Source organism: Suricata suricatta, chromosome 14 (assembly GCF_006229205.1).
Source record: "Suricata suricatta isolate VVHF042 chromosome 14, meerkat_22Aug2017_6uvM2_HiC, whole genome shotgun sequence".
Classification (NCBI taxonomy): domain Eukaryota; kingdom Metazoa; phylum Chordata; class Mammalia; order Carnivora; family Herpestidae; genus Suricata; species Suricata suricatta.
In genome coordinates this window covers 67,640,457-67,660,112 of record NC_043713.1, presented here as the reverse complement: position 1 = coordinate 67,660,112, position 19,656 = coordinate 67,640,457, and the positions used below count along the sequence as shown (strand labels likewise).

The following is a 19,656-nucleotide window of genomic DNA, read 5'->3' as shown; positions in this document are numbered from 1 at the left end:
AGAATAAAGCCCAATTAGAATAAAGCACCAATCAGCACTCTCTCCGGAAGAAAGGGGTTAGGATGGGCCAGTAGTTGCCCACTTTTTGAAAAAGGTATCTTTTCTCATGATTAATGTGGCATAAACTGGCAAATGCTCTTAGGAAATTTGGAAAATTCTGGAAGGTAGAAAATTAAAATCACTGTGAGAGATCATTATATTCTTAGGATTTTGTACTCTGTTTATCTTCACTCACCATGGGCATTTTCTTTTTTTCCTTCCTTCCTTCCTTCCTTCCTTCCTTCCTTCCTTCCTTTCTCCCTTCCTTCTTTCCTTCTCTTCCTTCCTTCCTTCCTTCCTTCCTTCCTTCCTTCCTTCCTTTCTTTCTTTCTTAACTCTACCCCCAATGTGGGGCTCGAAATCATGACCCCATTGATCAAGAGTCACATGCTCTACCGACTGAGCCAGGCAGGCACCCCCGCAGGTGTTTTCCCGTTTTGTTAAAGCATCTTCTCAAACATGGCACAGATTGCTTTTGAAAGGGTCTTTGGAAATGGAGCGTAATTTTTGGAAGAACTGACTTTCCTGCAAGGGTCAGTGAAGGCAGGGGAGTGGCTCCACCCATCTTGGGGTGACGAGGAAGAAAGGAAAACACTGTTGCCTGCTAGTGCCACTGCCTTTGACCCACAAACAGAAACAGCCTGGGGCGGGCCCAGCCTGTTTACACTGTGCTGGAGGCCAAGAACGCAGGCTGAGCAAATGCAGCAAGCTCCGTCTGCACAACTCTCTGCGAGGGGCTACAGCCTCCGCACAGCTCTGCGGCCCCTCCTCTCATAACCACCTCTGTCCTCGGGCGTCCTCAAGTATACTGGAATCTCTCACTCTGCGGCTTCATTTTATGAATGAATAATATAGTCACAGGGGTTCAGAACTGAAAAGGGGTAAAATATATAACGTGGGGCACCTGGCTGGCTCAGTAGAGTGTACAGCTCTTGATCTTGGGGGCCGTGAGTTCAAGCCCCACATTGGGTGCAGAGCTTACTTTAAAAAAATATATTAAAACAACAACAAAATACATATATTATATATATGAATCTATATATTATATATATGAACATATATACTAGAGAAGAGGGAGAGGAAGACTTCATTGGGTGTGTGTGTGTGTGTGTACATATATATATATACACAGACGCACATGCACATAGTACATATATAATGTGTATACATATGTAATGAAGTCTTCCTTTCCCCCTTCTCTATTTCTGTTCCTCACACATAACCATTGTTAAGCTTTTTGTGTGGGGTTTTCCAGAGATATGCATATAAATACAAATATACAAGAAAATAGGCACGTTATATATCACCCCTCTGCCTTTTAAATTAACCACTGACATATTATGAGTACTATATGTACTTTTTGCATTAAAAAAAATTTTTTTTAATTTATTTTTGAGAGATACAGGGCACGAGTGGGGGAGGGGCAGAGAGAGGGGAAGACAGAATCCGAAGCAGGCTCCAGGCTCTGAAGTGTCAGCACAGAGCCCAACCCGGGGCTCGAACCCAGAAACCATGAGATCATGACCTGAGCTGAAGTCGGACGCTTAACCGACTGAGCCACACAGGCGTCCGTACTTTAAATTTAATGTGCATCAGTACATAAAGCATCCTCAATCTTTGGCATGACTAAATAGAATTCCATTGTACTGTATGGAATGCCAGACCCCATAGACAGATCTTTAGATTTTTTTCTTCAGTTGTTTGCTATTACAGAAAAATGTTACAAAGAATAACTGCACATACATCATTTTGTACCTTTGTAAGTATATCTGAGGAATATTTTCCTGGAAGTAGAATCACAAGAACAGATGGTTTGTGCATTTTTAATTTTCATAGATCTTGCCAAATCACCCTCCATAGGGGTTGTTCCAATTTACCTTCCCACCAGCAATGTATCCTGGCAACACCTGAATCTGTTTAGGCCAGATTGCCCTTTCTTTTTTCTGGGTACCATGATGTGAGCCTAGTAAAGCCTGTCTCTTTGGGCCTAGTTACCCGCTGCTGCGCATGGGACTACACTAATATAGAATTTGCCAGAATCCAGCCAGTCAGTAGTTAAATGTTTGTAGAGTACCTGCTACAAATTTATCATCTTAGATACTAAGGCTACTATTCTGGCTTTGGGAAGCTTAAGATGTTGAGAGGAAGAATTAGACCGGAAAAGAGAGGCAGCTGCATTTTAAGTTGTAAGGGTAACATTCTGAGTGCTGTGCACCTAATTCCAGGAAGAAGTCACATGGGTGAGCATGATCTGGAAGCCTGTTGCTGGGATGGAGAGTTTGAATTTGAGTTGGGAAGGGAGGTGAGTGTGAGGTTGCTGAGGTGAGAAGCAAGGTTGGCTAATCCATGCTAGCTATGGATGTACCAGAGAGAGGTAGGGAGCTACTAGCGGGTGTGAGCAAACAAAAAGAGTGACCTTGGGTTGGTTTCTCAAACCTTAGTGAGTTCTCAGTAGCTCATTGCTCTGTTAGAATGAGCCTACCTGAGCCTTGGTTTCCCAGTGAAAGGCTGATGTAGCTACAGGTCACTGCTCAGTGCTTTTCCTGGACCATCCACAGCGGGCCAGTCTGAGCTTAGGGAAGAGCCAGGGTGGTTCTGGGAGAAAATTGTTGTGGTGACAACTTGGGAGCAAGAGCTTCCCGTGGTTTGCTTTGATTTTCTGGTGAAGTGTGGTATTTATGAACTAATCTTGCCTTTTCCCCATGTGTGCCTCCACAGACTAGCTTCCTTTTATGAAATTGCAATTCCCGAACTGGAGTCTGCAATTAAGAAGAGGAGACTTGAAGATAGCAAGTGAGCCGGGGCCAAAATTAAGCACATGGTCGTGGGAGAGAGGCCCTGCCTTCCCCGGGCTTTAACATCCCTATCTCTAGGACAACGAGGTGGCGCCATGGACTGTGCAGCTCTAGCTTCAGTGTCCCTACCTAGCGGCCTCCTGGCCCCTGCGTCCTAACCTTTCCTCTCAGCTGTTGCTCCAAGCTCTTGGTAACCGGCATGCTGGATTCCCACTCACTGTTTAAACTGAGAAGCGGCCCTGGAATCAGCTGGCCTCTCAGGACCTGTAACCCTGCTGTCCACAGTGACCTGTGAGGCTTTCTCAGCCCTGGGGAGGGACACCTGCAGCTGTTGAGAATAAGCTCCCTTGAGGCCTTTTAATCTCCCAAATCTCTTTTTTTTTTTCTCTCTCTCTCTCTCTTTCTCTCTCACGGGCCTTCAAAGGCTGCTAGGTGACCTGTGGCAGAGGCTGTCCCATTCCAGGAAGAAGCTACTGGAGATTTTTCACATCCTCATGAACCAGATCTGCCTCCTCCCTGTCCTGGAAAACAGGTGAGCCCTGGGGAGCAGCCGCCCGGGTGGAAGAACCCCTCCCCAAGTCCAGCAGAGGTATTCCCTCATGTTATCTGCCCCCTTCCCTGCTCAGGGATTGCTGAGCAGAGATGGGGAAAAGAGACAAATGTCTCAGATCCAACTGGCCTGAGGCCTTGCGGAGGAGCAGGGCGGGCAGCAGGGAGAGGTGCTACACATCATTTGCATGGAGTGAGCTCATCTTCCCTGGTGTCCTGTTTCAGCTGTGACAACATTCAGGGCTTCATCGAAGAGTTCCTTCAGATCTTCAGCTCCTTGCTGCAGGAGAAGAGGTGGGTATGGCTGAGCTGGGACTAGTCCGCACAAGGCCTTACATCCTAGAGCCTCTACCATATGCTCATCAAGGTCTGAGGTTCTGGGATTTATGGTTGGGCAGCAGACCAGTTTGCCCCAGCCCTGTCCCTTCTGTCTGCTCTCTGCCCGGCAGGTTCCTCCGGGACTATGACACACTCTTTCCTGTGGCCGATGATGTCAGCTTGCTACAGCAGGCCTCAGCAGTCTTGTATCCTACCACAGCCACTGGGACATGACCTGGCCTGGCCAGGTGCGAGTTGGGCTGCTAGGACCCAGAGGAGCAGAGGGAGGTTTATCCCCAGGACACATTGGTCAGCCAGCTTTCCCCAGAAGCCCGCCAAAGCCCCAGCCCGTTTCTGGAGGAGATGACTACTCCGATCCTCGGAGCTGGGTGGGGTAGCATCCTGCATTCTTTAGCTGTTTTACTGAGTGTCTGGACCCATGTAACCAACATGGATTCAGCCCTGCTCTCACAGACCTCATTGCAGAAAAGGAGACAGACAAGTAAACAAGCAGTTAAAGTGTCATTTGGAAGAAATTCAGAGGACAGGAAAGCCAAGGAAGACACCTAACCCTGCAAGCTCAGGGTAAGGCTGTGAGACAGAGGTGATGTCCAAGCCGAGACCAGCAGAAGAAATTGGAGGTGGCCAAGCCCAGAGCTAAGATTCCAGTGGATGGAGGACAGAGAGGCCCATCAGAGGAGCCCACAGACATTTTGTGGGCTGGGTGGGGCTGGGGGCCTGGGGTCTAGGAGGCTGCGGCATGGCAGATGAGCTGGGGGTGGGCAGACCTGCATGGCTCTGGGATGACTCTTACTAAGAAATTTGGAGTCTATCCTACAGCACTGGGGTGTCATGGAAGAGTGTGAAACAGGGAGTAACAGGGTCAGTTTTAAACTTTGGAGAAGCTCTGTCTGGCATAGGGAGGAGAACAGACAGGCCTGGGACTTCTGGGAGGCCCAGGGGCTGGTGAGGATTCTGTTGCTGGCATCCAGGGATGACCAGTTGGGAGTTAGATTAGAAGGAGAGAGAGGGAGTCTAGGGCAACTCCTAGATGTCTGGCTTGGCAGTGCCCAGGGTGGTAGAGAGGGAGGAAAGACAGGGAGGATGGCCTCTGGGCCATTTTGGAGGCTGGGCTAGATTGTCCAGTATTGTCTCAGGGATACCTTATGGGCCCTCTTTGCAGGAAGCCCTCAGCAGGTTGGACAGGAAGCCCCGTTGGCAGTGACCCCATCAGGCCCTCCTCTTGGGGGTCAGTGCAGGGGAGGTGCTGCTGGCTCCTCCAGTTATCACATCCTAGGATGCCCCTGGCCTTGTCTTCATAGAGCTGCTTTCTGCTGAGTGGCAGGTACTAGGTTTCAAGGCCCAGTGTGGCCGTAGTCTGGCCTCTTTCCCCAGGCAGCCCCGGTACCTGTGATGCCCACTGGGTACAGCCCAGATAGCCCCTGACACAAGTCATAGGGTCAGATGCTGGGGCAGGATTGAGAAATTATGCTGCCTTAGAGCTAGAGAGGCAGAAAAGGCTCTGGCACCCAAGAGAGAGACACCTTAACGTATGTCACAGGGACGAGACTCGGACTGCCTACATCCTCCAGGCAGTCGAGAGTGCCTGGGAAGGGGTGGACCGTCGGAAAGCCACAGATGCTAAAGACCCACCAGTGGCTGAGGACCCCAGTGGAGTCACTGTGATGGTGGAACCAGTCAGTGGACCGTCCTCACATCTGGAAAACTCAGAAGAGGAAGTGTGTGTCTGGAGCGACGTTTCCCCCTGCTTCCCCTCCCCATTCCGGGAAACCTGTCCCTTCTTTGTTTCTGCTCTGAGAGAAAAAGGTTTCTTTTGAAATTGACAGCTCTGAGCTGCAGGTCAGCTCCCTGCTGCCGTTAGAGGGTCCTGCAAGTCCCTTCAGCTGCCAAAACTCCCATTTCTCCTCTGTAAAATTAAGCAATGGAGCATTTTCCCACATGAAAGCCTTCCTGGAGCTCTCCTCTAAACATCACCACGTAGCTGCTTTGGATGTAGCGGAGAGCAATGCCTGGTCTCACTGGTTGGCCAGCCTGGACGCCAGCCATGGGACTGCAGGGCTCCACTGAGCAAGTGTGGAAGCCTCTGGTGCTCCAGCTTCTTCCAGAACTCTCCAAGTCTGTAGCCATACAGATTGCCAACTGAGCCCAGGACTCTTCCCTGCGTGTTGGGTGGCAACGTGACATAGGGATTAAGACCACACAGTCTCGGGTCAGACAGCTCAGGGGGTGCCCTCGTCTGTCAGCCCTGTGGCTGGAGGCACATCACTCACATCTAGCGTCTGTTCCCCATGTATAAGGTGGGGATAGTTGCCATCCTTGCCTCCACGGGGTTGTTGGGATTCCCAGAGCTGTTGGGTGGAGTGCCCCAAGCCCGGCTGGCCCTCTGTGCTGTTAACAGACGCTGCTCTCCTTCCTGTGTTAGACTCCGGTCCTATGGTTGTCACAGGGTCTTGGAAAATGACAGTCCTCTCTACTCTTCCCACCTTCTTCCCCATTTGGCTTCTTCTCTGAGACACGGATGCTTTTTATTGTTGGTTTTTTTTTGGGGGGGGGAGTTCCTTAAATGAAAACCCTAACAGAATTAAGCCACATCGAGCAGGATATGAACTGAACCCTCCCTTATTAAAAAGAATATAATCAAAGGGGAGCATCTTCACACAGTCCAGGGCTGGTGGTGGTTGTTTCTCTCCAATGTCAGCCATTAACTTGTTAGAGTTGGAAAAGGATTAGTTGAAGCCACAACCATTTGTGGAGTGCCTAGTCTTCTTCAGGCACTGTGCTCAGCATTATTCTCTTTGAACCATCTGAAATAGCTCCGTGAGGTAGAAGGCAGTACACCCGTTCTGCCTGGAAGAAGCTGGGGTTCCGAGACGGGAAGTGCCCTGCCCCAAATCACACAGCCAGAAGTAGCTCAACCACTAAGTCATAGAGCCCTCCCCTCTTCACAGGGTTTCAGGAATTGGAGACTCAAGAGACATGGGTCACTTGGCTGAGATCTTGGCTGGGGAGTGGCAGGGCCAGGACTCATACCAGGTCCCCTGATTCCTCGTCCTGTGCTATTAGAGGCCTGTTGCCCTCTCGCCTGCTTGGCCTGGTCTTTCCCTCCTTCACTCTAGCTCTCTCCACAGTGCATGGGGGCGGCTGCTCCCTTGGGCCCCACTGTGTCTGGCGTGGAGCTGGACTCGCTCATCTCCCAAGTGAAGGACCTGCTGCCAGATCTCGGTGAGGGCTTCATCCTGGCCTGCCTGGAGCACTACAGCTACAGCCCGGAGCAGGTGATCAACAACATCCTGGAGGAGCGGCTGGCCCCCGCCCTCAGCCAGCTGGACCGCAGCCTAGACAGGTGGGAGAGATAGGTGGGAGGAGGCTCACGGCGCCCAGGCTGTCTCAGGGCCCTGGCCACAGGTGCTCTGGGGGCCTTGTCAGTGCCCCTTCTTAGCGTCTCTGCTTCCCACTCAGGTGCCAAAACTCGGCCTTCTGTCTCTTCCCTAGGCAGTGTTCCCTAGCCATTTAAATGAATGGCCTCCTTGGGAAAACATCAAAACTTTGGGCCCTCCGGGAGGGCAGAGCCCATGCACAGCTGGATATCGCAGCTGCTCCTTGCTGGAGGACCCCTCGGAAAAGTGGGATGTGACAAAGGGGTTGCAGAGCTCCAAAGTCTCTGGCTTGCCCCTGTCATTGTCACCTTTCCAGTAGATTCCTGAGGGAGGACGGCCAGAACCTCTCACTTTCTTCACACCTACCCTTTCTGAATTTGACCCACTGCTCCTCTGAAGGCCTGTGGGGCAGCAGGAATGAGTGCACGAATGGGTGTTTCTTTCCGCAGACAGATGATGTTTATCAAATGAATGAAGTTAGCTCTGCCTTTGGACAAGTACCGTAGCCACTTTGTGCCCTTTTTACAGAGGAGGGTACTGAGGCCCAGAGAGGACGAATGATCTTAGCTAACTATGTTATAGGACTGTTGTGAGCGTTTAGTGAGGGAAGGAACTTTTGAGAAAAATGTCTGACTGGCACGTGGGACTGAGGGGGAGCTTTGTGTGAGCCATGGCAGCATACCCAGGGAGGGGCCGACAGGACAGGCTTTTTAGATTGCATCTCATGTGGCCATGGAAGGGGAATGGAGAATCTGATGGATGTAACATGGTCAAGAGAGCACAGGTAGACATCAGCAAACCATTCTCCCTTGAATTGATTTCTCTGTCACCCCCCGCCCCCCAGACAGGTGAAGCCAGACCCGACACCCCTGCTCACATCTCGTCACAACATCTTCCAGAATGACGAGTTTGATGTGTTCAGCAGAGATACAGTGGACCTGAGCCGGGTGCACAAAGGCAGGAGGTGAGTGCGGTGGGCTGCAGGGTGCCAGGCACCCCAACTAAGTGCAGTGAGAAAATCCAGAGAAACTAAGAGCTCCATGTTTACAGAACTGGCTTGGGGGCCTCTGGGTGGCTCAGTCTGTTGAGCATCCGATTTCGGCTCAGGTCATGATCTCACCGCTCGTGGGTTCGAGCCCCGCATTGCACTCTGCTTCGGATTCTTTGTCTCCCTCTCTCTCTCTCAAAAATGAATAAATATTAAAAAAAAAAAAAAAAAAAAAGAACAGACTTGAGTTTCGGCTCAGGGTCCCCCTCCCAGCAGTCCAGGACCTGTGTGCTCCCAGCAGGCCGGGACAGCTTCTCTGATGCTTACATGTTAGGCTCTGACTCTGACAGGGTGTTTTTTTAAATGAATCCCCTTGGTGATAGCAAAAGCCCAGAGGGACCTAAACTGTCCCCCTCTTCCCTTGCTATATCTTTAGATGTGTCAACCGTCAAGTCTCTGGGTGACAGAGCTGCGCAGTACTTCCCAGAAGCCGCTCCTCGACCTGGTTTTCTCCATTCTGTGACAAAATGAGAAAACTAAGGACCTGTAGTTAGTCAGCTTTTCAGAAAGTGAACTTAACTCCATTTTAAGGTCTTTCTACTTACTTTTAGTGTATGTCCTTCCTACTTTTTTGGCATTGAAAAGTTCACTTATGATTTATTCATTCATCGACAAATATTTGCCTGGTGCTCGTGGCATACTTGACCCTGGATTTATCGGGTGCTGGAGGTGTAGCAGGCGGTGAAACAGACATGGCCCCTGCCCCTGTGGAGTTTGCAATAATCACTTTGTCAAACAAGCAAAGTAAAATTGAAGATATAACAGGCATTCTAAGGTGAAGGCGTGCAGACTTCTGAGCCTCTGGTAGAGGGCTCAATCCAGGCAGGAAGACTCCTCTGAGGAAATGGACATGGGACCAAGAGTAGAACCGTGAGGAAGGGTCAAAGAGCCAATTCTGTAAAGAGTGGAGAAGGAGAAACTTTCTAGGTAGAGTGAAAAAGAGGAGCAATGGCCCCAAGGTCACGGGGAGCATAAGTGTCCCATGAGCCAACATGTTTTGGAAAGATCACCTGGCTTTGGAATGGAGGCCCACTGGAAGGACCAAGAGTCAGTAGTGATGATAGAGTTCAAGAGAAATGGCAAAATGAGACATTGACAACACTATGCTAGCCCCAGAGTTCTACTAAATTGTACTGGCTTATGAAATCCGGAAATCTGGGAACTGCTGGATGAGTACAGCCTGCCCTCTCCCCCATCATATATATGGAGACAGCAAGGTTCAGAGAGGGGCGATGGGGGACCTGCCCCGTTCTTGCGCTTGGAGCCCCAGTGGCAGAATTACAAGCTGCTGCTTCAGTGAGGGCCCCGTGCTGGAAGCTTGGCTGGCTGAGGGCTTTGGGGAGCGGGCGAAGGGCAGCTGTAAAGCCATCTGGCTGGTTGGACAGGAAGCATTTGTAAACTGCTTAGTCACACATGTTGCGACATCCCCAGATCCCAGGCTAGAGATGTTATCCTGCATCCGTGGCCACTGTTCCAAGTCTGAATGACCCTCTGCAGCTTCTGCTGTGGAGAAAGAGGCGGATGAGGAGGGCTGTGCCCTGCTCCTAGGGCACTCCAAGCTGCTGGGCGGAAAGACTGGGAGGCAAATGTTTACTGAACTCCTTGTGATTGCAAAGAGACAAAGCCTCCATTCATGTGTTCATTATTTACTTACTCATTCAGCAAATATTTATTAAGTGATGTACTAGTGCCAGATTCTGTGCTAGACACCAGGGAGACAAGGTGAGCAGGGCACCCAGGCCTCACTCTCGCTCTCAAATGGCGCAGAGACTGTGGGAAAGATTTAGACCATTAAACAGGTAGAGACAGAGTGGGAGAGGTGCCAGGGTGGGGCATACAAGGGCCTCTGTAGGGACACTTGTCCTAATCTGGGCAGGGCAGTCAACGGGCACATGAGAAAAGGAACACAAGGTCACACTTGAGTTAAAATGTGTGTATGTGGTTAAAATAAATAGGATGCACTCAGTCTCAGTGGCTCAAGTAATAGAGAAATCTGTCCCTTGCATGAAAAGGAGTTGCAGGGTAGGTCCATCTAGGCTTGGTCTGTGGTACAACCTCATCATGAAGGATATATCTTTTCCATCTCTGGGAGCTAGTTCCTTCGAAGCCACTGGGTGGCTGCAGCTGTTTCAGCTATGACCTCCAGAAATGACAGCGCCAAGTCTGGACCAGATCTTCCTGTATTTCTCTTAGAGACTCGGAAGCCTTTCCCAGAAGTCTCTAGAGTCCACTCGCATCTCAGTGGGGAGCTGGTTCACAGGGCCAAGGTCCAGCGCTCCAGGAGAAGAAGGAAAGATGGAAAGACCTGAACCAAATGTGAGGACATGTTAGGAATGGGGGTTAGGTAGCGGGTGGCTGTTGGGAAGAGGCCAAGCACATGTATGTAGGTATAGCATAGCTAAATGAAAGAGGCGGTGTGTATAAGGTGGGGTCCCATAAATCCTTTGGACTGAACAGGGGTACCCTAGAAGATTATGAGTGTTCTCCCGCAAAACAGGCTCTATGGCCAAAAAAGTCTGTGCACTTTGCTTCTTGGTGAATCACAGAGCACATTAGCACATTATAGGCTCTGGCAAGTTCTGCAGTAAAAAGAAATAGGATTAATTTTGTTGAGCACAGCATGTGCCAGGTTCACATCTAGTCATTATTTTATTTCATCCCTGGGATGCAGAATTAAGACTTGGCAAGGAGAGGTGCCTGGTTGGTTCAGTCAGTTAAGCATCTGACTCTGGTTTTGGCTTAGATCATGGTCTTGTGTTTCATGTGTTCGAGCCCTGCATCAGGCTCTGCGCTGACAGTATGGAGCCTGCTTGGAATTCTCTTTCTCCCTCTCTGCCCCTCCTCTGCTCGCTCTCTCTCTGTCTCTCTCGAAATGAATAAATAAACTTAAAAAAAAAAAGACTTGGCAAGGGTAAGGGGCTTGCTTGTGATCACACAGCTCAAGAAGTACTCCAGCAGACTTGAGTCAGTAGACCCGTGTTCTAGCCCTGCCTCTGCTAATAGAAGCTGTGTGACCTTGGGAAAGTTGCTCTGCCTCTTGGGTTTGTTTCCTTACCTTGAAAAGGAAGGGTTGGGGCGCCTGGGTGGCTCAGTTGGTTAAGCCTCCGACTTCGGCTCAGGTCAGATCTCACGTTCGTGGGTTCGAGCCCCACGTCAGGCTCTGTGCTGATAGCTGGCTCAGAGCCTGGAGCCTGTTTCAGATTCTGTGTCTCCCTCTGTATCAAAAATAAATTAAAAAAACATAAAAAAAAAAAAGAAAAGGAAGGGTTTATTGGCTTTACAGGTTTTTTAGAAGTTCAAAGGTGGGAGTCACCCCCCTAAAGGTCAGTTTGAGTTGGGCCTTAAAGAATAGACTGGAAGAAGTGAGGAGGGGAAGAGTGCCTCAGCTTCAGGGGAGCCCAGATGTTCCCTGGGTTCCCTGAGGAAGCACCCACTCCGAAGAAATCTCTGGAGCCACTGCAGACTTGACTAGAGTTCAGGCCTCAGATGAATCTTTTCCCGGCTGGTTTTGACCCTCACTTTTCTCTTCCTTCCTAGCTCCAAAGGGGAGGTCATGGGGCCAAAGCTGCACCTCCCTGGGTGGGGATGCCCGGAGCACCAGGCTCCACCGTCCCTGCCTGTGTCCTCTCCAGGACACTGGGTGAGGGGAGTGTGCAAGGCTTCTCTGGCCCTGCTAGGGGGCCGGCCACATAACCACAGCGGGGCCTTTCGCACAAGAACTGGGAACTGGATGGACCAGGGGCTGTGGGATTTGGCAGAAAGGACAATGACACCTCTCATTCATCCTTGGACACCTGGCTCAGCACAGGCCCTGGCACCTGGTAGGCTCTCAGGAAATGTATGTGGAATGAGTAGATGTGTTCCTTCCAATGGCACCAACTGCTCAGGCCGCCTTCACTTGCTCTCTGTCTCTTTCCTCTCCAGCCCACAGCCTGGTGAAAAGAGCTGGTTAGCAGCGAGGGCCATGGGCATAGGCCCCCTCTCCTGGCAGGATACAGAATTTCCTGTGGACTGAGAATTTTCCCTGGTCTTGAGCAAATGCCCCCACCTCACAAAGCCTCCATTTCGTCTTCTCCTCCCCCCACCCCCACCAGCTAGACCCCCTAAGCCAGGGGGGTCTGGTTTCCAGGGCAGGCTTGCGTCCATTCAGCACATATCATGTCAGCACATCATGTCAGCTGCCATTTGCCTGTGACCCTCACTGGACACTGAGCTTCATGAGGACAGATCCAGATCCTCCTTATTTGAATCTCTCCCCAGCTCAGCCTTAGTACCCTCCCTGGTAGGTAGTAGGCCCTTAGTAAAAACTACTGAAGGAAACCAAATCTTGACCTGCCCCAGGCTCCCAGGCAGACAACCTGAGACTCAGGCCCTTGTCCCTCCCTGTGCCAAAAGCCAGTTAATAGAAGATTTTAATGGAAGCTGTGTATGACTTTGTATCTCTTCTTTTTCTTCTTCTTTTTTTTCCCCCTACCTGTGATACATTCCAGAAAACTGATTTCACAGCTAAGCTGGATTTTCTTGCCTGGCATCTCATATTGATTTTCCCCTGCAGGGCTAGAAAGTACATTCCACAGGCCTATGTGTCTGACAATCCAGGTTTTTTTTTTTCCCTACAGATTTGCAAAGCCACAGGCAAGAGGCCTGAGTCCCCACTGAGGCTGTGCTACAGTTCACTGATCCCAAACACATCCCTCTCTTTCCCTCCACCGCACCCGAAGTCCCTCACCTGTGCTATAACAGGGGTTGAACTTTTGGGCTTTTTCTTCCAATGCAAACTGACATGGAAGATTGTACCGTAGAACAGATAGAAGTCACCATGAGGAAGCAGGGGTAGGAGGAAGAGGGCAGGACCCCTGCTTACTCCCCATACCCCGAAGGTCCCCTGTGGCTTCCCTGAGCTCAGTAAGAAGGCCACATTTGGCCTTTCTCCCTCTTTCTTTTTCTTTCGTCTTTCTTTCTTTCAGTTTATTTTTTGAGAGAAAGAGAGAGAGAGAGAGAGAGAGAGAGAAAGCAAGGGAGGGGCAGTGAGAAAGGGGGACAGAAGATCCAAGCAGCCCAGGTGCGCTTGGCCTTTCTCTTTCTTAAATTTTCTAAAAGGTTCAAATAATCCCAGGCCCCACCTAGGAGTAACCATTGTCATTTGGTGGGGGACTTAATTAGCCCTCTCTGTGCATTGACGTATGTAAATTATATGCACTCATAGGAACAGCTAGTTTGGTTTGCTTGCTGTCTTTTATACAAATGGGATCATACCTTATACATTTTTCTGCAGCTTGCTTTTTTTTCCTCTGGAATAAGTCTTAGAATTCTCTCTGCATCAGCACAAACAGATGAATGTCATTCTTGATAACTGCCACCCAGCGTTCTGTAATAAAGATGTGGCACATCATTTGGCCATTTCACTTGTGATGGACACTAGTTGTTTTCCATTTTTCACTGTTACAAACAACACTGAAAAGAAAATTCCCGATCAGACCTCTTAATGCTCATGGCCAGTGTTTCCCCTGGGTGGGCGCCTCAAAGAGGAATTTCCTGGCCAAAGGATGGGCACATTTTGCATCACATCAGCTGTTTTGAAATGCCTTCCAAAGCAGCTGGACCTGGTCACATGGGCACCCCAGCGGGGATTCCCACCTTCCCACACCCCTGCCATTGTTTGATACCATTTGTCACAGTTTGTGCCAGCCTGAGCCCATGGTACTTTGGGCCCTGGCACTTGCAGCCTTCGAAGCCTGATCGATTTCTGCCCTATCCCCTTGAAACTCCAGGAAGGAGGAGAACGCGCGGAGCCTGCTGAATGACAAGCGGGAGGTGGTGGCGCAGCGGCAGCGCTACGAGCAGTACAGTGTGGTGGTGGAGGAGGTAGGTGGCCCCAGGCTGCTGGCCTTTGCCAGGTGGGGGAACCAGCCAGCCCTGGGCCCCTCTGCCCCACACTTCTGCTGTTGCAGGTGCCGCTGCAGCCAGGTGAAGGCGAGCCCTATCGCGGGGACGACTATGAGGATGAGTACGATGACACGTATGATGGCAACCAGGTGGGCGCCAACGATGCCGACTCGGATGATGAGCTCATCAGCCGCAGGTGAGGCTGCAGGACAGAGGGCGGAATTCCAGGGGCACAGCGGCACTCCCAAGGCCTCCTGTGTACACAGCTGGGGAGACCAAGGCCCTGACCTCGTGAGCAAGTCAGTGGTAGAGCCAGGGCAGTGCTCCCTCCACCCCCAGTCACCCGCTTAGCTAGTTGGTCCAACCCATCCTGAGTGGCGCAGCATTGATTTGGTTTCAGGAAGCCATTTTACATTGTTCTTTTTAACTGCAGAAAACTCTCCCCAAGTAGAACCTTACAGAGATTTCCCAATGCAGAGAAAAGCAGAGCTGCCCCAGCTCTGGCTAAGCCCCCATATCAGACTCTGGTACCCTCAGAGGGCCCGGGGGTTGGAGCAGAGCTGGCTCAAAAGCACGTTGGGTTTTTTTCCAGCTGCCTGAGCCCATCCCTGTCCTGACAGCCCCCTCTCACCCAGCCTGATTCCCTCCTCCCCGAAGCTCCCTCTCCAGGTTTAATCTAGTCTTTGATCTCACTTTCTCTCTAAACCCTCAGGCCCTTCACCATCCCTCAGGTGCTGAGAACCAAAGTGCCCGGAGAAGGGCAGGAAGAGGACGAAGAGGAGGAGGAGGAGGAGGCTGAGGACGAGGCTCCCAAGGTACCTCATTGGCAGGTGGCAGAAGAAGGGGAGGGTGCAGTTCTGAAGGGCAAATTAGGAGCACTGCACCCCTGCTTGCCTGCACCTGGCTTTGAGGCAGCCCCAGCATCACCGCCCAGAAGAGGGGTTCCTTCAAGCCGAAGATGCCCATGTGGAGAGTTGCTGGCTTAGTACTCACCTCCACTACCCAATGGGGACTCAGGGGATGGATTAGGGGTCAAGCCTTTGAGCCGCTGGGTTCATGAGACCCAGGAGCCTGGAGGCCGAGAAAGGGCAGGCAGTTCTTGGCCACTATGCTAGGGATGGTGATTCTTTAAAAAAAATTTTTTTTATGTCTTTTATTTATTTTTGAGAGACAGAGAGGGACAGTGTGAGCAGGGGAGAGTCAGAGAGAGAAGGAGACACAGAATCCGAAGCAGGCTTCAGGCTCTGAGCTAGCTGTCAGCACAGAGCCCGACACGGGGCTTGAACCCACAAACTGCGAGATCATGACCTGAGCCGAAGCCAGCTGCCTGGTTGGCCACCCAGGCGCCCCGGGATGGCGGTTCTTAAACTCACAGAGATGTTAAAGCCCAAGGGCCCTTGGAGGTCATCTGGCCTGGTGGGCTTGAAAATCCTTTTTAGCAACTGAACTTTTTCTTCAAATGAAATCTTAACTAGAACCTCAACACATAAAACAGATAAGGGCAGGGTTGCTCAACTTGAACTTGAGTGGCACCCTGGGACCCCCGGCATCCCCTTGTGCCCTCCCACCAGGATGACAAATCCAGATGTGTCCAGGCCAGGCTACCAGCATAAATGAGTAGTGGGGTCTGAGGGAGATGGTGACTAGTGGAGCAGAAGCACACGTACACTCTGCCCGAGGGGCTCCTCAGCATAAATGTAGGCCCAGAGCTTTTAGGGCTCTCTGTTCTTCCCAGGCAAGAGGTCAGCCCAGATTTCTATGTAAAATTTTTCAAAGGTTATCAGTTGTACTTCTTTGTGTATGTATGTGTTTATGTGTGTTTGTGTGTTTTAACAGTACAGGCCACCAAAAGCTGTTTATGGTCCTTAGGTCACAATTTTTCCTGCTGCTAGTCTAGGCTCCTTTACTTGTTGGCCAAAAAAAAGAAAGAGTCGAGAGTGGGTATCCCCTCAGGGCACCTGGGTGGCTTAGTTGATATAGTCCGACCCTTGATCTTGGCTCAGGTCATGATCTCACAGTTTATGAGTTCAAGCCCCACATCAGGCTCTGTGTTGATGGCGCAGAGTCTGCTTGGGATTCTTCTCTTCCTCCACCTTCTCTCTCTCTGCCTCTTCTCCTCCAATAAATAAATAAAACCTTAAAAAAAAAAAAGAAAAGAGTGGGTACTCCCATAGCATGGTGGTGGTGGTGCTAGGGTGAGGATGAGTCAGCTCCCGGGGCAGCTTTCTTGGCTTGCAAGGCTCTATGTGGCCTCTCATGTTGGCCATCCTGGCCTGACCCCCAGTTGTCATCCATGCTCAGCAATGGTCCACCTGCCCCATCGTGCCTGTGCGGGAAGCCTCAGTCCTTTTAGCCACCTCCTCGTCACAAAAGAGGCGAGAGGGACAGAGGAAAGAGGCTTGGAATGGAAACCCTGGACCAAGCAAGGGCATCTCCTTCTAGGACATCACCGTGCCTCAGCCTAGCTTTCCCCCACTCCTGGCATGGAGGTGTAACAAGATTCAGTCAGGTACAGACAGCCTCACCACAGCTTTGGGAGATAGACAGGCTCATGACTCTAGATTTTTTTCTCCCCTCCCCTCCACAGCCTGACCATTTTGTGCAGGACCCGGCGGTGCTACGGGAGAAAGCAGAAGCCAGGCGCATGGCCTTCCTCGCCAGGAAGGGGTGAGCATTTTAGAGAGCTGTTTCTGGTGGGAGGGGACCCATTTGGGGAGGGATCAGCCCACACATAAATCCCAAGTGCTTTACATGTATTAATTTAACTCTCACAACAGCCCTGTGAAGTAGCTAGCCACTATTATGATTATCCTCATTTTACGGAGGAAGAAATAGGCCCATCCATCCCTCAGCCCTCCTTTCCTCATTGTGGGCTGTCATCAGCCCACAGCGGGTCCTTCCCTCAGCTTAGCCAGGGACCCATCCAGAGGCAAGGCTCAGAGAAGAGAATTCACCAGATACAGGACTGGCTACACCCACACCCACCCCCCAGCCCTGTCCTTGCTGGGCTCCATTTCTCCTCCCACTGGAAGCTGGGACATGGTTTCCTGGCCCAAGCTGTGTGTCCTTTCTCAGGGACCTCCAAGAAAGGCAGTGGGCTCTTCCCATCTCCTGAGGTGGGTCATTCCTCCCTCAGGTACCGGCATGACAGCTCGACGGCAGTGGCCGGCAGTCCCCGGGGCCACGGGCAGAGCCGTGAGACAACCCAGGAACGCAGGAAGAAGGAAGCCAACAAGGCGACACGAGCCAACCACAACCGGAGAACCATGGCTGACCGCAAAAGAAGCAAAGGCATGATTCCATCCTGAGACCGCCATGGCAGGGCCAGCGGGGGGCAGCAGCACCAGACCTGCTGGGCTGAGTTACCGTAGCCTTGGGTCTCCTCACCAGTTGGCCTCCTGCCAGGGCCCCAAGTTCAACTCCACCCCCTCAACAGCCTCAGCTTTGCAGCCCCTGAGAAGGCCGCCTCGTCGTCCACCAGCCAGCCGTGAGCACCTTCTTGCAGAACACACAGTGCCTTATCTCACAGCGGAAGAACCCCTGGGGCCAGTGAGCAGGCAGAAGGGATGGGGACAGAGCCCCAAGGCAAGCCCCACAAACCTCATGCAGCAAGACACCACTTCTCTTTTACCCTGGATGGCAGGAAACCTGTAAATTTAAAAAACAAAAACAAAAAAGGCCTGCAAATAAAGTTTTTGCCCCTTTCAAGCAATGATCCATGATGTGCCCATGGCCCGCTCCCCCTGTATCCCATTCTTCAGTGACAGCCACCATCAGGAGAGCAAGAGAGCCGGATGATCACCTGCTCTTCTCATCAGCCTTGTGCGCTTGCGTCTCATTGTAACCCCTCCTGAAGCTGCCCTGCTTTGCCTTGGGGTACTGAGCACATCACTCCCTTCTCTGAGTATCCAGTCTCTGCTCGTGGAAGGAAGATATAAGGGCGTGAGATCCTGTGGTCCTTTCTATGCTCTTGTTCAGTCCCTGTGACCTCCACCCAGGGAGGTAGGTACTATTTCCAACCCCATGGTATAGGTGAAGAAGGCGAGGCACTGAGAGCTAAAGGTGCCAGCCCAGGCAACAGCCAGGAAGTAGGAGAACAAGGATTAGATCCTCAGTCTGACCGCTGGCTTATAGGGTCCTAGACTCCCATAGGTGGCATCATCACCATCTCACAGCTGACTTGAGGACAGCTGTCCAGTAATAGAGCCAAAACCAGAGCTCGGTGCGTCCTGGTTGTGTGTGCGCTCCATCAGACCCTCCACGACCAAAGGTTCAGAGGCCAGAAGACACAAGTGAGGATGTCACTGCCAAACCATGCTGAAGGACTTGGGCCTAATTCCTCAAAGCCTCCTCCCAGGGTAGGGAGAGGTGGGCAGTGGTTCACAGTGTGGCGGCAGCTGGCAGGCATCCTGATCCCCACCCACCCCCGCCCCCTAGAATTCTGCCAATCTACAAAGGACCAGCAGTAGGGTATTTGCTGACCCGATCCTACCCAGTCTAGCCTGGCATCCACCTGGGGAAGCCAGGGCCCCTGCCCAGCTGGACCTTGACAAATCACCCTAGATGCTTGTGCGATTTATTTGCACGTGGTTAGGATGAGTGTCTGGAGCAGCCAGGCAGACAGGCACTTGACAAATTGGTTTTGTTAGGTCAGCTGCACAAGTGAAAATCAATAGCAATTCCTCTGAGCCGCGCCAGTTCTCCTGGTGCATCTGAGATGCAGAGCAGAGATGGGAGTGGTGTCTTCCCCTCGAGCTGCTGAATTAGGTGAGATCAGGCTGGGGGTCAGCCATTCTGACAGGCAGCAGGAAGACTCTGTTTCCTCCCAGAGGCATTTGCTGGGGACCGCAGAGGTGAGGGTCATTTATTTTCTCTCTCTCCCTGAGCTCCTCAGACCTAACTCTTGGCCCTGAAGTGAGGTGAGGTGAGTCGGAGGAGCTCTGGGCTTTACATGCCTTGTTACTGTTCACACAGCCCCTCTCATTTTGCCCTTCATTTTGTCATACGTACCTCCTGACCCCTTGGAGCGGCATTCAAGTCTCCTACTGGCATCCTGGTTTAAAGGATTTGAGAAGACAAGCAATTTTTCAAATTCCCAGAATGCACTCCCAGGTCAAACTTGATCTCCCTTGAAGAGCTATGTTCTTTCTCATTTCAGATCTTGAGGGCACCCTTTTAGGGGTGCTTTTGCAAACACCTCACTCAGGAGTCATTCAGAACGGTGCTGGTCGGCACATTCCTTCACCTCTCAGGGCCTCAGTTTTCCCATCTGCAAAGTGGGTATGTTGGGCCAGGTGAATGGTTTCCACCATTCCAATGGTGCCAATTAAATCCTCTGAGGAGGCCTTAATGTTTAAGATGAGCAATGGCAGAAGTGTTACAAGTGAGACGGGGTGGGAGCCCTGAACCCTGCTCACTTGATCAAAGCACCCCATCACCCACCACTCCTAAGCAGGAATTTCTAAGTGCCTTCTCTACACCCTGTTAGAGAACATGACTATCACAGGCATTTCCTAGGAAGCTTTTACGACCTAGTGCCTCCAAGAGGACTTAGGACTTTGAGTGTCTTTGTTTCTAGTTCATGAGTGGCAAAGATAACAGACATGTTTGTTTGAACAGTGCT

General features: G+C 51.2%; 1 protein-coding gene and 2 long non-coding RNA genes across 4 annotated transcripts in view; 1 reads left to right on the top strand and 2 right to left on the bottom strand.

The window, feature by feature from the left end:
* Nucleotides 1-17,741, top strand: part of ASCC2 (activating signal cointegrator 1 complex subunit 2) — a 40,812-nt gene extending 23,071 nt beyond the window's left edge. For both annotated transcript variants that reach the window (XM_029921334.1, XM_029921333.1), the window contains 12 exons: nucleotides 2,758-2,832; nucleotides 3,259-3,366; nucleotides 3,609-3,677; nucleotides 3,833-3,907; nucleotides 5,263-5,440; nucleotides 6,851-7,065; nucleotides 7,944-8,063; nucleotides 13,919-14,012; nucleotides 14,099-14,229; nucleotides 14,746-14,848; nucleotides 16,621-16,700; nucleotides 17,170-17,741. In XM_029921334.1, coding sequence (XP_029777194.1) covers nucleotides 2,758-2,832; nucleotides 3,259-3,366; nucleotides 3,609-3,677; nucleotides 3,833-3,907; nucleotides 5,263-5,440; nucleotides 6,851-7,065; nucleotides 7,944-8,063; nucleotides 13,919-14,012; nucleotides 14,099-14,229; nucleotides 14,746-14,848; nucleotides 16,621-16,700; nucleotides 17,170-17,341 — 1,420 coding nt within the window. In that variant the 3' untranslated portion in view covers nucleotides 17,342-17,741. The remainder of the gene's footprint in view (nucleotides 1-2,757; nucleotides 2,833-3,258; nucleotides 3,367-3,608; nucleotides 3,678-3,832; nucleotides 3,908-5,262; nucleotides 5,441-6,850; nucleotides 7,066-7,943; nucleotides 8,064-13,918; nucleotides 14,013-14,098; nucleotides 14,230-14,745; nucleotides 14,849-16,620; nucleotides 16,701-17,169) is intronic.
* On the bottom strand, nucleotides 9,774-11,247 carry LOC115277286. Its single transcript, XR_003902348.1, has 2 exons — nucleotides 11,203-11,247; nucleotides 9,774-10,452 (listed from the first exon to the last, which is right to left on the bottom strand). It is a non-coding gene; the product is annotated as an uncharacterized LOC115277286 (long non-coding RNA).
* LOC115277285 overlaps nucleotides 11,338-19,656 on the bottom strand; it is a 14,441-nt gene continuing 6,122 nt past the window's right edge. Inside the window, exons 3-4 of the long non-coding RNA XR_003902347.1 lie at nucleotides 13,404-13,515; nucleotides 11,338-11,362 (exon numbers count right to left, since the gene is read on the bottom strand). This is a non-coding gene — a long non-coding RNA (uncharacterized LOC115277285). The remainder of the gene's footprint in view (nucleotides 11,363-13,403; nucleotides 13,516-19,656) is intronic.